Source organism: Spermophilus citellus (assembly GCF_964194105.1).
Source record: "Spermophilus citellus genome assembly, chromosome: 14".
In the NCBI taxonomy this organism is placed as follows: domain Eukaryota; kingdom Metazoa; phylum Chordata; class Mammalia; order Rodentia; family Sciuridae; genus Spermophilus; species Spermophilus citellus.
The window spans coordinates 33,291,863-33,308,025 of record NC_138194.1 but is presented as its reverse complement, the minus strand read 5'-3'; the positions used below and the strand labels follow the sequence as shown (position 1 = coordinate 33,308,025).

At 40.4% G+C, this 16,163-nt stretch overlaps 1 protein-coding gene across 1 annotated transcript in view; it reads left to right on the top strand.

Annotated features, from left to right (window-relative positions):
- Window positions 1–2,037: 2,037 nt before the first annotated feature.
- The window catches only part of PREX2 (phosphatidylinositol-3,4,5-trisphosphate dependent Rac exchange factor 2), a 294,603-nt gene continuing 280,477 nt past the window's right edge, over window positions 2,038–16,163 (top strand). The window contains exon 1 of the mRNA XM_081266436.1: window positions 2,038–2,739. Coding sequence (XP_081122562.1) covers window positions 2,599–2,739 — 141 coding nt within the window. The 5' untranslated portion in view covers window positions 2,038–2,598. The remainder of the gene's footprint in view (window positions 2,740–16,163) is intronic.

The following is a 16,163-nucleotide window of genomic DNA, read 5'->3' as shown; positions in this document are numbered from 1 at the left end:
GTAAATGTAATATCTTATACACAGGCACTTCTGAGAAAAATTCGAATCTGCACAAATAAACGAGTATCTTTGAACTTCCATTGTACTTTTAAAATTTTTTAAAATTAATTAATTAATTAATATTCCATTGCATTTTTTTTTGGCAAAGCATTCATTGCCCCTTGCCTTTAATATAGTTACTTACTTATGACCCTCTCCCTGAGTCTGTTGTTAAGTCCTCACATGGTGGTTCTCATATGTTAGTGAGCCTAAGAATAATCTGAGAGCTTTGTTAAAAGACATTAAAGTGTAATGTCTGAGATACTTTTTCAATACCTTTTGGGGGAGGAGCCCAGGAATATTCGACTTTAAGGAGAGCTTAAGTGTTGTAATGCAATGGTCTATGGTTCACTTTGAGAAATTTTGCCTAGAAGTAAGTGCATCTGTAGTCCTGGTGCCTTAACACTACATTCTTCACAAGGTCTTGGAGGCATGTTGGTGAAGCCAAGGCAAATGTTTTGGATGGGTTAAACTTCAGGGGTGATTCACAATCAAGTACATAGTTTGCAAAGGGGAGTCAGCAGTTTGAGTGGGTTGCTTAGGGACTAAAGTTGTTGTTAAAAGGAAATTGCATAAGCACTTTTCTGTTTGGGGATAATTTTAAGAGGATTCTCTTTTATCTAGAGCTCCTGATGGAAAGCTCTAGATAAATTTACTCTGGATTATCTAAAGTTTCTAATGAAAAGCTCTAGATAACTTATTTTTTTTTTTTTCATTGAGGAAGGGTGGAGACCTAAAGAGGAAAAGATGCATTCATTCCTTGCTGTCTGTAGTCCATGGAGAGGCAGGTTAGGTTTGAGCTTTCTATTCACCACTGGATGTGTGATTCCTAGTTCTTCCTTTTCTTTTGTTTATTGTTTACCAGGTGCTGTGAGGTCTGCTCTTTAATGTGCCTTGCTCTCCATTCTTCCTCCACAGGGTGTAAAGCTTTTTACATTATTTGTTCTGTGCTCTCGGCTATCTCTTTAGCCATATGCAAAAGAAAGAGGAAAATCTGCATCTTTTTCATCAGCTCCACACACATCATTCAAAACTTCATCTTTCCTTCAAGAAAGTACAATTCCTCTCTGTCTCATTACTTATTGTAGCCTAAAATCATGCTCTGAAAAGACATCATCATCAAACTGATGTTGATTTTAATGTAAATACTGAGGAAAGAATCGTTTTTTAGAGTTTCACAAGTGTTTTCAACTATGGGAACAAATTAATATGCCCCTTTCTTGCATCAAAACCATTCACTCATCTAAATAAACTTATTTAGATGTCATTAGTTGTGTGTGGACTGTTTAAAGTTGTTTTAAATAGAAAAAAATGATTCTGAAAAATATGTGGTTAACATCTAGATGAAAATATATATGGATTATTTTGTTTGCTACATTCATTAGAAGAAATCAGCTCTTGGAGGTCTTGACTCTATTCCCAAGTGAGAAAAGGCAATGAATTTAAACCTTAAAATCAGAATGCTCTGTTTCTATCCTCAAACCTAAGATAATCTCTCTCTTTCCTTCTTTGTCTCTTTTCCATGAGCATTCAGTAACAGTTTTACCTTTTTAAATCACAGCAGCTCTTAGAAACAAAACTAGCACAAAGATTCTGCCTCTCCATGAATTTACATACTATGCGGACGTTGAAGAAAATTTATAGACATGCAAAGATGTCTAAACACCCGCTGCAAGGGTGATGCTTATTGTATCTGGAGTTTATTGAATGGGTAGGGGCTGTCACTTTCCTATAGCATCCTCATTTATTATGCTAATTGACTTTCCTAGTGCAGACAGGAGGGTGTCTGTTCTGTGAAATATTCTCAGTTGGGGGTTTTTAAATGCAAACCTGTTTTGTGCCTGAATAAAACCAGAAATCAATGTGTTTCTTTTCAAAGATGGGAGGGTCAATACCGGGGTTGTTTTTGTTCCCATCAAGTTATGTAACCGCCGGGGACTTGTTTCTTTGCTTTCAGGATTTGTGCAAAACACATTAAAGCCTAACAATAGGCGGGAGTCTCAGGAGCAACCCTGGAGCTGTCTTGGAGTGTGTCCTCTTAGGTTTGGGAACCTCCAATTAGTTCCATCTCAAGTGCTGAGAGTGTGTGTGTGTGTGTGTGTGTGTGTGTGTGTGTGTGTTTAGTTAGCTGGCACGACACACTTCCCCAGGGTTGTGTTTCCTTTTTCCTGAGATTTGGCCAAGGGTAAAGGGTCGGAGTCACATGGATAGAAAGCATTTGATGAATGTCCAAGACACCGCTGTGGCTGCAGGAGCCGCCTACACTCGGGCTCAGGCCGCGTGAGGCCGGAGCAGCGGGGCTGGGCGCTCAGAGCCCGAGCGAAGCTGGCTCTCCCGGGAGTTTCCTGTGCAGAGCCCCGCGCCTGTCGCGCGGGAGTTCCAGTCTGAGTGCCCTCCTCTCCCACCTCCCCATCCTCATCACAGCATGTAAAGTCGTCTGTCCCTCCTCGGACTTTGCCGAGGTGGCAACTTTCCTCTCTAGCCGCGGGGAGCAGAGCAGCAGAAGCGCGCGGGGCAGCGCGCAGCACGGCCGGCAAGCCCCGCGTCCCGCCGCCCACCATGAGCGAGGAGAGCCGAGGGGACGGCCGCGCGGAGAGCGCCAAAGATATGGAGAAACAGCTCCGGCTGCGCGTTTGCGTGCTCAGCGAGCTGCAGAAGACCGAGCGGGACTACGTGGGCACCCTGGAGTTCCTAGTGTCGGTGAGTGCTCCAGCGCTGCGACGCAGGGGGACCGCGGGGCGGCGAGGGGGAGTGGGTGCTGGAGCGTCCGCAGGAAGCGTCCGCGGCATTGTCTCTGTGGGCACTAAGGGACCGGTGGGGGCATCCGATCCGCGCTGGGACGCGGAGTTCGCGGTCGCGATGATCCGCTGCAGGGATTTGTCAATGGTTAGAGTCCCACTAAGTGATCAGGGCCTTGGAGAGCTGAGAATCTGAAAAGTTAAGCTCTAAAGGAAGGCGTCCTGAGCGGGAAATCCTGGCTGCCTGATCTTCCCTCACTTTTTATTTCCTCCATCGCAGTTTGATCAGTTTGCAGTGTGACCCCCCACCCCTTCCCTCGGTCTCCTAACCCTGGAGATTTTGTTATAAAACCTTGGTGATTAAAATCTAAGCTGCTGCATTCAGGTACATGTAGTTTTAAAAAATTCTTCGAATCTACTGGAGCTGGAGTTCCTCAGATAACCTGGCAGTGAAGTCTCCTTAGTTATAATCTTTGCAACATCTTGGCGGGGCGGGTACAGAAGGAGCAGCGGGGGTTGGCGGGGGGTGGGGTGGGGGGGTTACCATTCTATCGCAGCTGTTGGATATTAAAGCCACATGTGCGCTCCCGCGTCCTTGGTCCTACAATCTCCTTCCTCCTGGTTTAAATCTGTCCTCTGCTCTGTTGCTATGCACATGAGCCCATGAGAGTGGTGTAATAAAACTCGCGTCTAACAACTTCAGGATTTCGTAGAACTGGGCACGAACTTGGTTTGCAGGTTTCAATTTGACTCACTGGAAGTGTGCTTTGAAAATATTTCATTCATTTTAGGGCAGGAGGGGCAAAATTTAGTGAAAGCAACTTCTGAGACATCACTCAAACAGTACATTTTCCCTGTTCACTGCTGACAAGACAAAGAATTTGAAGATTGGCTCCTGTCCACCCAGATGCCAGCGACAGCATCATTTAAAGAAGCTTTGCAATCTCAACTCAAATCCTCTAAACTTCCACTTCTTTCACTCTGTTTCATACCCCTCCTGTCTGAAGGGAAATATTTCAAGTGCCAAACTTCCTGCCCAGTTTTATGAAATCTGTAAAGTTTCTGCTTACAGTCCCCATAGAGGAAATTCACTTCTTGGCTGAGTCAAGAAGGAAAGAAGGATGTCTCAAATGATGTAAAATGCACAGGTTGGCTACTGCTTGATTTCTCAAAATCAGTATAGTTCAGTCCTATTATTTGCAATGGTTCAGGTATTTGAGAATATCCTGGCAATTGGTGATACATAGGATGATTTTACACTTCTTTCCCATAGTGACTGTGGAAAAGAGTTTTTTAAGGAGATTTAACTTTTAGTAGCTTCAGATTTGGCTTTCAGGGTACTTTGTGGGTGACAAAGTCCTTTGACTTTTGAAGAATTTGAGTCATTTCTTAAAGAGGTATTGCTTTTTGAAAATAGCTGGAAAAAGTACCCTGCAGAATGCTAAGCTGGAGAAATACACTAACTACTAACATAATCTACCTTAAAAAGTGATTTGTTGATCTTTATCAGTTTTTCCTCTCATCTGAACATCTGATTATTATAATTGAAAACTTATTATTCCTATATAGACAACAAGGTAAAATAGTATGGGAAGTCTAAAATAAATTGTATTTTCCTTTTTACTTGTAGGAGATTATATTATGATTTCACTGTTTTTAATCTTATTTAGAAATTATGAACTCTTCCACTTCACCCAGTATTTGTGCTTATGTATGTTTACATACACAAATGCACTTATTGACCTGAATGTCACCTTAAAAAAAGGGTTACTCTGTCTTATTTTTGGTCATGACTGGTTATTCAAAGCCAAAAATCTATTTTAAATTATTATATTCAGTTTTCTCTTTTAGGAGTTATTATAGCAACTTTAATCCCTTATGAATTTACTTGGTCACCTGTAGTTGATGTAATCAATCTAGTTTTCATATCAGACTACACTGTCATGTATCAAGAGCTTAAAAATATTCATACTCTTTGGCTTGATAATTTATCTTCTAGAAGCCTATTCTAAGGGAATGAGCAGAAACAGAGACAATTAAAATTATTTAAAAAAATCAACCATAGTATTAAACAAATCGAGCAGCAAATATGTTGCAGTGAATTGATAGTGTGTTCTTAAGTCAAATCTAAATATTTGATTAATCATTGGTTTAGATTTCTGTGATTGCCTTAAGTCATACTGATGTGAATAAAGTGTGACTTTATTAGGAAGAGGAAGAAGAGATGGAAAACACATTTTTAGTTCTAACAACAAATTTTTACTATGGGTCCACGAATGAGCAACATAAATGGCATTATTTCCTTTGATTAAAAGATCATAGTGGGCTGGGGACATAGATCAGTTGGTAGAGTGCTTTCCTCACATGCACAAAGCCCTGGGGTCAATCCCCAGCACCCCACCAAAATAAAAAAAATCTTGAAAAAAAATTTTAAAAAAGATCATAGAACCACCTGGCTGGTGGTGCACATCTAGGTTCTGGAGGCTAAGACAGAAGGATTTCGAGTTCAAAGCCAGCCTCAGCAACAGTAAGAGGCTAAGCAACTCAGTGAGACCCTGTCTCTAAATAAAATATAAAATAGGGCTGGGTATGTAGCTCAGTGGTCAAGTGCCCCTGAGTTCAATTTCTGGTACCCCCTCCACCGGGTCCCCCCCCAAAAAAGAAAAACAGATTATAGAACCAGAGGGGAAAATTTGTTACTAAGATCTTAAATACCTTTGAGTCCTGTTTCCTCAATTCTACCTTTTTGGCCTTTTTAAAAAGGGCTTTTGGAGCCAGGGATATAGCTCATTGGTAGAGTGCTTGCCTCACATCCACAAAGCCCTGGGTTCAATGCCCAGCACCACAAAAATAAATAAATAAACAAACAAACAAACAAACAAATAAATAAATAAAGTGCTTTTTCTCCTACTTCATCCCCCAAAGGACCTATGCTCAGCACTCTTATCTCTGTACCATAGTATCATTCCATATGCATCTTTTTTTCTAGTTGCTGCCCAGGCACCCAGGCACACACTTATTGTTTGACCAAAGCTCTGTGCTTTAAGGTGGCTGTCTTCATTCAGAATGACTTGCCCTTCCCATGATGTGCCATGTTTTCTCAGGCCTCGGCCTTTGTTCTTTCTTCTGTACCTGGTGATTCCTACTGGGCTTTCAAGGCTCAATTTTCTCCTTCTGCATTGTTCCCTGCTTTGTATCTACTTCTCTACCCCATATTACTACTCCCTATTTTACCACGGGACTCCATATTTACTTCTTCTGGAAGCCAAAGTAGTTGATGCACTTATTTGTTTCCCTTTGTCTCATTGTACTACACACTCCTTGAGGACCAGGATATATATTTTGCTTGTCTGTGCTTCCCCAGAATTATGTGCAGTGCTTGTAACACTGTAGCTGATCAATAAATGCTTATCGAGTGATGGAATGAATCAATGAATTGACGCATCCTCCATCCTCCTAACCCTGTTTTTTAAGGATAGTTCCTCAATCATCCTGAACATTCAAATTCCCCTTGCCCTCATTTGGTCTTAAGTTTCTTAAGCTTTGCTCATGCACATTTGAATTTGTTCCACAAAAAGTTTCAAATGAGACCTATACCTGCCTTTAAACCAGAAACATGTCTTCAATGAGGCATTGAGATATTAAAGACTTTGTAATGCACTGTTGTTTCATCTCAGGTGTTTTGAATTTTCACTTGAGATCATGGGTAGGTTACATTATCTGGATGGGTTGTTTTTGAGATTATCGATAAAATGCTAGAGTGACTCAATTTACTGTTATATTTACTTAATTTACTTTTATATCTTGTTCTGTTTGGGAAATGAATTTTTGTGTTGCATTAGAAATACTATAAAACAGTTCTTCTGATTTTATAGGCCTAATATGAGAAATGATTTTATAGGCCTAATATCCAGTATTTATTGTCTGGAGTATGGACAATAGTAGGTTGTGGCCTGCTTCCTGTTTGCAGTCCAGCGACACAGCATGCCAAGATCACAGACCCATTTGAATGGATGGAGAAAGGGCAGACTCAGGGCTCTTCATGGGTGTGCATCCTGTGCAGTGGTACAGGGCTTTGAGCTCAGGATTTAACGCTCAGCTACCGCCATCTTGAAATTCTTACTTATTTTAGCTTTTATTTTGCAAGTGAGATCAGGTGGGACTGTGAGGCACCAGCAGAGCAGATATATGAAAGAAGAAAAGCTTTGTCTTTCCAAACCTTTACTAGTATTTCCCCCCTGCTTTTTGAACAAGGGGTCCTCCAATTTTTATTTTTCAGTAGAAAATTGTGTAGACAAGTTTCATCATGGGCCACTGGCATTGAAGCAGGATAACCATTTAATATTTTATCTCCTTTACACTTCTGAGAGAGAAAGGGAGGGTTGTCACTAATTATACTGGAAACAGATTCAAACAGGGATTGTTTTGTGGCGTACCAGAAGGCGTGGTTATTCACATTATAGGCATATAATGAGTCTTGTTGTAAATATAAGATTTTGACCTTTGTCTTCTGTCTAGGCATTGACCTCAGATTTTTCTAGAATTTGAGTCCTGTCTTTAGTTTATTGTGTAACATAAGACATTCCTAAACTTCTCAGGCCTCTTTTTCTTCATCTGTAAAAAGGGGAAATAGCATTTCTCCTGATTGGTGGCACATGCTGTGTCTTCAGCCCAGGGTCTGGCTCCTAAGAAGGCCCTTAAGCAGTTCCTGTTATTTCCTCTGATTCTATAGTTAGAAAGAGTCAGGTTTGAAGGGTCATTAGATATAATTTTCTCTATATATTTTCCTCTATGCTTTTCTATGTTTCTAAGCCTCTTCTTGTATTTTTCTTCTGTCAATGTAGTCCTTTTCATGGTACTCTTTTTAATGTGCTAATTGACTTTAAGACAGTGGAAAAAAAAACCCTCTATATTCTGTGTAATAATCTCCAAAGTTAATTTGGTGCCTTATGGTTTATACTAAGAATTTGCATATTTGCTATGTGATTTGGCTTAGCACATAGTGTCTCACCTCTTTCATTTTTATTTTTTGGTACTAGATATTGAACCTAGGGTGCTTTACCACTAAGCTACATCTCCAGACCCATTTTGATTTTTATTTTGAGACAGGGTCTCACTAAGTTGCTCGGGTCCTCCCTACGTTATTGGGGCTGGCTTGGAACTTACATTCCTCCTGTCTCAGCCTCCTGAGTCACTGGGATTACAAGTCTCTTAGCTCTTTCACATGGTGCTCTTTCAGGGGGCCGGGGGAGCAGAATTTTATGACTGTGGGTTACCCACCTTTGCTTCTTCCAGGCTCAGCCCACTTTCTTTAGATTTGTGCTTTTGCAAAAGCAGTTAGAAAAACCACTTATCTCAATGGTAAATTCCCAGTGAACAGTTCCCATTGAACAGGGATTGTGAGTTTACTTCCTATGTGGGCTTTTCTTGGCTTGAACATGGTGCTTTGTAAATAACAGGTGCTCATGAAAACAAACAGGCAAACAAAGCAAAAGCAAACAAAGCTGAGTTTGAATGAATCTGAAAACAACCTCTTTCAGTCATGACCTGAGTCTTCCAGGCAAATATGAATTGATTCAACACATTGTGCCTAAGGTCTGAATTGTCTTTCTCTTCCCAGGATTCATTTGATGAAGTCCTAACTGCCAGTACTTAATAATGGAACTGAATTTGTAGATAGAGCTTTTAAAGGGGTGATTAAGTTAAAATGAGCCCCTTCCGGTGAACCCTAATCCAGTGTGACTAGATTCTTCAAAGAAGAGAATTTGGAGACACAGAGAAACGCCTGAGGCTCACAGAAGCAAGCCCATGGGAGGACACACATACACACACACACACACACACACACACACACACACATTGGCCATTTGCAAGACAAGGAAGGAGGCCTCAGCAGAAACCAACTCTGTTGACAACACCTTGATCTTGAACATCTAGCCTTCAGAAATGTGAGGAAATAAGTTTCCATTTAGGTCCTCAGTTTGTGGTATTTTTGTTATAGCAGCTGAGGAGACAGTTACAGCTTGTTGTTAGGTACTGGGGATGCCAAGAGGAGTTAGGCTTGGTTTTATCCATAGTAAGTGCATGATTTGCTGGAGGAAAAAAGAAAAGTGCATAGATAACCATGATGCTGAGTGGCAAGTTCAATATTAGAGTCATAAGCAAACAGACATGGGAGCATTATAGGAGTCCCCAAGACGAGGAGTGAGGGAGAGGTGACCATGAGCTGACCCAGCAAGGGATGAGGAGGAATGTGCTAAATTGTAAGGAGAATTGCCTGTCCCCCAGCAGCATGTGCAGTGTGACATTGTTATGGCAGAGCTTGGCTGCTGAAACGGTCTTCATGACTGGACATAAAAAGTCCTGTGTTTGGGGGTATTGGTAGGAGACCAAGTAAGTTCAGTCCAGCTTGAGAAAAGTTCCATTCTTGAGAATTCTGACTTCTCCTCTAGGTAATGGGGAATCAACTGTGAGGGGACACTGGCTCTTTCAATAATAAGCAGGTCTGAGACTGCCACAGTTGGCACTGAACAGGGGTCTCCCCTGGGAAGAATTTGCCAGGCCAAGATTTCTTGAATCTGTGTGGCTGAGTTTCTCCTTGGATCCCTCTCCTGGCTTACTGCTTCCCCACCTCCCTGGCCTGGTCACACAGGCTTCTCTAGCAGTCCACACAGCATACAGAGAAGCCTTCTCCTTGCCCTTCCTAACTTGGGACAGGCTATAACCTTCAAAAGTTGTTCCTGTTTACTAAGGGTGAGCACAAGCCAGGAATCCTAGAAACTGCACGAAACGTAAACATAGCCTAGCTTGTGCAGGACCCAGGAGGACCTGCTCTCAGGGTCCGCAGACCTGCCCTCTTCCCCCACCAAGTTCCAAGATTGCTCTCATTGGATCACCCTGCCTCAGCGTTACTGGCTGACTTGCCTGGGTTCTTTGTTTCCTAGTCATTAGTCTGAATATGTGTACAAGAAGGATGACATCAGGAAGCTGCTTGCAGAATGAACTGACTTTTCTTTTGTAGCGAATGAACCATGAACTAAATGGGGTTCTTTCTTAATTCTGATTTTTGGAGTATTAATCATAGGGCAAGAGCCCATTCCCTGCTCAGAGGGATGTGTGTTTAGTCTTGATTTCATCTACATAATTATATTTTAGCATAATATGATGACATTGATATAAGAATAGACTCTACTGAGATTAGATTTGTTTCCTAAAAAAAATTCTGTCCACAGGGTTGAGGAACAAAGACTGGAATCTAGTTACTCATGAGGAGTTTCTGCCACTGTATTGGTTCAGGTAAGAAATGTGGAATGTCAGCTGGGTGTGGTGGCGCAGGCCTGTAATCCCAGTGGCTCGGGAGTCTGAGGCAGGCGATTGCAAGTTCAAAGCCAGCCTAAACCAAAGTGAGACGCTAAGGAACTCAGTGAGACCCTGTCTCTAAATAAAATACAAAAAATAGGACTGGGGATTTGGTTCAGTTGTTGAATGTCCCTGGATTCATCCTGGGACAACCTCGTTCTCCCACCACCACCAAAAAAAGAAATGCAGAATGTCTGATCTAAGGTAGAAGAAATCAAGAAAACAAAAATCAAAAAAAAAAAAAAATTAATACCACCACAAGATCAAACCATAGAAACCAAACACCCAAGAGCTACCAGGCTTTTCTGGGGTAGAACCTTTAGTATTTTGTGTTCACCAAGAAGAGGAGGTTTAAGTAGAATGTAGGATGTCCCTAGTCTCTGTTTGAATAATAGGTGGTGAGTGCCATTTATTGAGAAGGGGAATGCAAGGGACTGAATAGCGTTGGGAAGAGGAAATCATATTGGTTTTGGACATGGTGATTTGAGCTGCCAATTCTGCTATGATTTTTGAAGATAGGAATGTGAAACTTAGGAAAGAATTTGGGGCAGAAGTTAGAGATCTGGAAATTAATCACATATGTTGAAGCCAGCATCGGCACATGGGGAACCAACCTACCGAAGTATGATGATGGAGAGTCAATATGTCAAGATGAGAGGAAGTATAGAGGTCGCCAATGACTTGGAGCTGTCAAAGGATGAAATAAAGAACCAGGAGAGAGTGATATTATGCAAGCCAAGGACAGGTTTAGTCTCCAAAAGAACTTCCAGAATTCTGGAAGATCAGGTGGTGTGAAGACTAAAGAGATGCTGAATTGGGCAGTTAGGAATGGCCTTGAGGTTTTCACTTCTGTAGTGTAAACAGAAGCTGGAATGCAGGAAGGAGTCGATTCATGATGGAAGATGGAGAGAATGATGGAGTTTGGTGGTAAATACAAGGAGAGAAATGGTTAGGAGCATAAGGGGATGATTTTGTCCAAGATGTTTAAGGAACATTAGGATAGCAAGGGTAAGGGAGCTAAGTCAGCTACAAGGGAAAGTGGCACATGGCAAGTGAACAGCATCTTCAGGAAAGTCATGGCCAGGTCCTCTCTGACACTGGTAGGTGGGTAGGCATTTGGCAGAATTTACCAAGCCATCCTGCTATGGAACATACTCACAAAAAGCTTCATTGCAGACAGTAAGAATGAGCAAGCTGTCTCCTGTGTGTTTTTAAAGTTGTGCTGCTTCTGCAGTCTATACCTTGTGAACACTCATGTAGGACTCCGCCTCCACCCTGCACAATGAGGTGAAGTGCATGGCCCAGACCATGGGTTAGGGAGTCCTAGGTCCAAATCCTCACCCTGAAACTTCAGAATTGTGTCTCTTTGGGCAAACTTAACAGAGTCTTTTTATGCCTAGGCTGCATATTTGAAAAACACACACAGTGATATCTCACAGGGCTGGCCTGAAATACAAACCAGCTTCTGTTGGTTAAGTCTCGATAGGCAGTGAACGCTTCCTCCTTTTCTCTCCAGACACAAGTCTATCTCCTCTCCTTTGTTTCTTTAACCTCAGAATGGGCCTGGCACTTGTTCAGATCTGCTTAGTATTCACCTACCCTAACCCTAACCCTAACCCTAACCCTAGCTCATTGGGTTTAATAGGGAGGGTTTAATAGGGAGAGGTCCTGGGATGGTCAGAGGGGCTTTTTGGAGTGCAGGGGAGGGCTTAGTCTTGGAGTCAGGGAGGCATGCTGCCAAGGGCCACTTTGGGGAAGAAGGAGGTTAAGGGAGAGGGAAGTTTTAGGTTTCTGCCTGATGGCTGTGCTTCCCTATGAAGTCAACTCACTTTGGTGTCCTGTTTTGTTTTTGTTGTGTTGTGTGTTCTTGCCGACAAGAGTAAGGTGCCCTGAAGAGAACAGCAGAGATTTGGGGCATTGCACGTTCAAGAATAGAAAAGGGAACTGAACTTGGACACCTGAGATTGGATATATGACAGTCTGTTCAATTATTCTTTTAAAAAATGTGACTTAAATGCAGCATATATATTTAGGAGTCAAAATACAGAACGGAGCACTCCTGGTGTAGTAAATGTATTATGACGAGGTTCAGATCTTGGAATAATGACAGTTATTTTTTGAGTCACAGTGCCAATTTTAAAGAGCTGCTGTTTTGCATTTTATGCACACATCTATCACTGTACACACTTGAAGAAGCATGGATTTGACAACATTTTGATGTGATTACATTTTTAAGTCTTCTTTTTCTCTGTACCTGATGTTAATACCAAATAAAATTGTGTTTCGAGCATATTAGTTTGAACTAAAATAGTTTTTGTTTGCATGAATTCTTAACAAATCTTACTTGTAATTTAATTTTCAAAATAGGTGGATTTTTATTATTTTGATTAAAATATTTATTAAATTTATTTAAATTTTAACCTATTAGGATTGGATTATTAACTGTATTAAAATCAAGACCTTCTTTGATTTATGCATTACAGTTTCTTTGAACAATCAAAAGTTCCAGGAAAAACATCCCTGACGAGATGTTTTTTTATTGCTTAAAAGTGTGGTTGGGTCACTTTTCCCATGGTACTGAGCATAATCATTTGACTCCTGATATATTTAATAAAAATATTTTTTCTAAGTCTTTCCTCATTTTCATGAACTATTGCTTTTGATCCAAGAACTCAATGATTGTAATTAAAGGAAAACTGAAAATTTAAATTGAGGTTATGAATTCGAAAAAATTTTAGGTAGTATAAATGATTTTACACATCAATTCCTTGAATAAATTTGTTGTCTTCTAGCCTTACCATATAGCTAAACATAGAGTACAAAAAAGGACCTATTTTGATGGAGAATATCTAAGCCAAGGACATTGCGTTCTCTCATTAATGCGAAATACATATTTTCCATTAAAAGGCAAGCTCTTCATTTGAAAAGGTTAAATTGTATAATACTTAAGAAATGACTCCAGCTGGTTAAATTTAGAATACTGATATAAAAGTCTTCATTGGGTGTATAGCAAAAATATCGCAATTTGGAATTGGGATGGGTAAATATTTTTATTCATTTTAAAACTCTTTCCCTGAGACAGTCAAATAGGGTTGATATCTGTTTGACTTTGCGTTGCCACTTTTGCTGTTTCAATTATCTATTTAAGTTGTCTTCTTGCCAGTAGGAGAGGCTTTGTAGATGGTGACACATTTTTTGAGATTATGCAAGAAATGTTGATGTTTCCTTTAATGCCTTGCTTGGCCTTGTTTCATGCTCCTTTGAATTCCAGCCTGTTCGTATTCACGACTGTGGCCCCAAAGAAAGAGATCTTAGGATTCCAGAAATGACATCTCCCATGTCAAAGCTTTGTTTTTTATCAGTAGCGTGAGGGTAAGATCTTTGGAAAGGCATTATTACACTCTATTAATTCACCTAAATGTTAATCTCTCACCCACACATTCCATGTCATACTTGACTTTGTGTAACTTTAATATATCTTTATATTTTATGTAGAAATGTATTTATATGTTTTATATTTTTACACAGTCTATTTTGAATATCTCGTTTATATTTAACTTTATCTCAGTTTTTCTTGTACCTCTTAATAATGAAGTTTTTGGCCAAGACTTAAATACCCATTGTTCTTTTCTTCTATAGTGGTAAAAAAAAAATTAGCTCTCTATATAATTGTACAATTTAAGACTTTTTTTTGTCTCCCCCCGACCCCCCATGGTTCTGGGGATTGAATCCAGATCCTCACACATGCAAGGCAAGTGTTTTACTACTGGCTACACCCCCTACTCAGCATGGGTAGTTTCTAAAGTGTGCTCTTTTACTGAAGGAGTGTGCACTCTTTCCCACCTCCCCTTTATCTCTTCTCCCTGTCTGGTATCAGGATGTAATGTCAGGCGATGGAGCAGCCACTTTGGACCATGAAATGGAATTTTACAGGTTGAGAGTGGAACAGTAAGAAAATAAGAGACCATTTCTTAATAAAGCAGTCTCATCTGTGTTCTGTCAAAAATGGACCTATAAGATAAATCAGTCCTTATTTAGCTGCGTCCTAAAAACATCACGTTTTGATTCAAGAGCTCATTGGCTTATGCAAATCATTAACAAATTGGCCAACTTTTATATATTTTCCCTTTGTCTTGTCAAATTGAATATGCTTAATATTTGTAGTTTTTCTTTAAAATCTTCTCTATCTAAGCCATGAGTTCCTTGGATTCTGCTTAAACTGTACTTGTGTGTGTGTGTGTGTGTGTGTGTGTGTGTGTGTGTTGCTACAGATATGTTTTAGTTTTTTTATTCAGGAAAAAAAAATGTTTAGCCTGTACTTACATATTCTTTCTCCCGAAAGCCAGAATTTTTGTGTTTATTGTCTAAATTTATAGGGATATTTGTTCAGCTGCTTTAACTGACGCCAAATAAAAATAGTTTAAACAATAGAGGAGAATTGTTTGTGAATAGGAAAGCTGTATGTGCTCAACATGGCTTTTTTTTTTTTTTGCATCCTATTTGGAGCTCCGGTTATTTTTTATTTATTTATTTATTTTTGATACTGTTGCCCAGCGGTGTTCCAGGGGAGTAAGAAGCTCAGCCACATCAAGTCATTCAGAGACCTTGATTCCTTCCATCTTATTGCTTCACATCCCCAGTTAAATCAGAGCCAAGGGGGTGAGAGCCAGCCATCATCAGTATTCACATAGTTTCTCCAGGTGGTTCCAATGTGCAGAAAAGGTGGCAACCAGAACGGTAGTGTTATCCTCATCTGTGTGGTTGAGGCTGGCTTGCTAGTACCCCTTTCACATTCTGGCCCTGGCGGGGATGGAAGGTGGGAGACAAAGTGGAGGGCAAGCACTCCCTTGAAGGGTGTGACCCAGAAATTACACACATCACTGTGACTGTCATCCCTGTGACCAGTTCTTTGTAACATGGCCAGACTAGCTCTAAGGGAGACTGGGAAATATGCTGACTAGTTGGAGTGACATGTGGCCAGCTGGAACCTGCAGGATTTCTGCAGTAAATAAAGACGTGGAAAATAAACATTGAAGAGCAAAGGGTAGTCTCTGTCACTGTTTGAACCCAGTAATTCTTGAGTTTCATGTCCTCGAAATTTATATATTAATTCTTTGCTTCTTTACTGTAAGAGCTGATTATATTCAAATTTTAAACACTATTTTCTTCCTAGATTCTTGCCCACATAGAAATACTTCTTAATATTTATCTATCTTTTTTCATTATGTTTTGAAGAGTCCTCCCCCCAACTTTTTTCCCCCATTGGTTTGTACCATAGGAAGACTGGGGGATTTGGAGATTTTCTTTTATTTTAAAATTTTCTGATATCTCCAGGATAATCTAGTAATGTCAGCGCTGCCTATTCCTGTACTGCAACCTCACTCCTTTGTATCGTTGTAACACACACCTGAGGACACCCCAAGAGAGAATGGGGATTCTGAGTAGATCCTTTATGCGGCTATTCTAGGACACTCTGCTGCTGATTCACCGGATTGTGGGAATGGTGTGATTAATCAAGGCTAGGAAAATCAAGGGCAGTGTTGGAATCGGGCACAGAACTTGTTGACTCCGGAAGTGCACAGAAGCTAGAAGTCTGGAAGGAACAGTAGTTCATTTCAGGCAAACCGTCAAGAGCAAGAGAGCAGCAGAAGCTCATGGTCAGCCCAAAACGGGTCAGAGCCAGGCGAGCGCTCGGGAGCCAATGTTACCCAGAAACTGGGATCAGTTTCCCTCGTGGAAATCAGGAAGCACTAAGAACCTTTAAAAATTATGCAACCTTCGTTTTCCTGTTGGTGTATCTGATAATAAACATTATTATGGTTACTAGTTTCATTTAATTCTGTTTGGATAATTGTACTACATAACAGGTTTGAATCCATGGTTTTATATTTAAGTATAGCTAAGATGTTTATCCTATGTATGAGTAGACCATAAGATATTTGAGCATATATATGTGTATATATGTACATACACATACATACATATACATACACCGATAGAAATTTTACATATGCATAAAATTAGTCT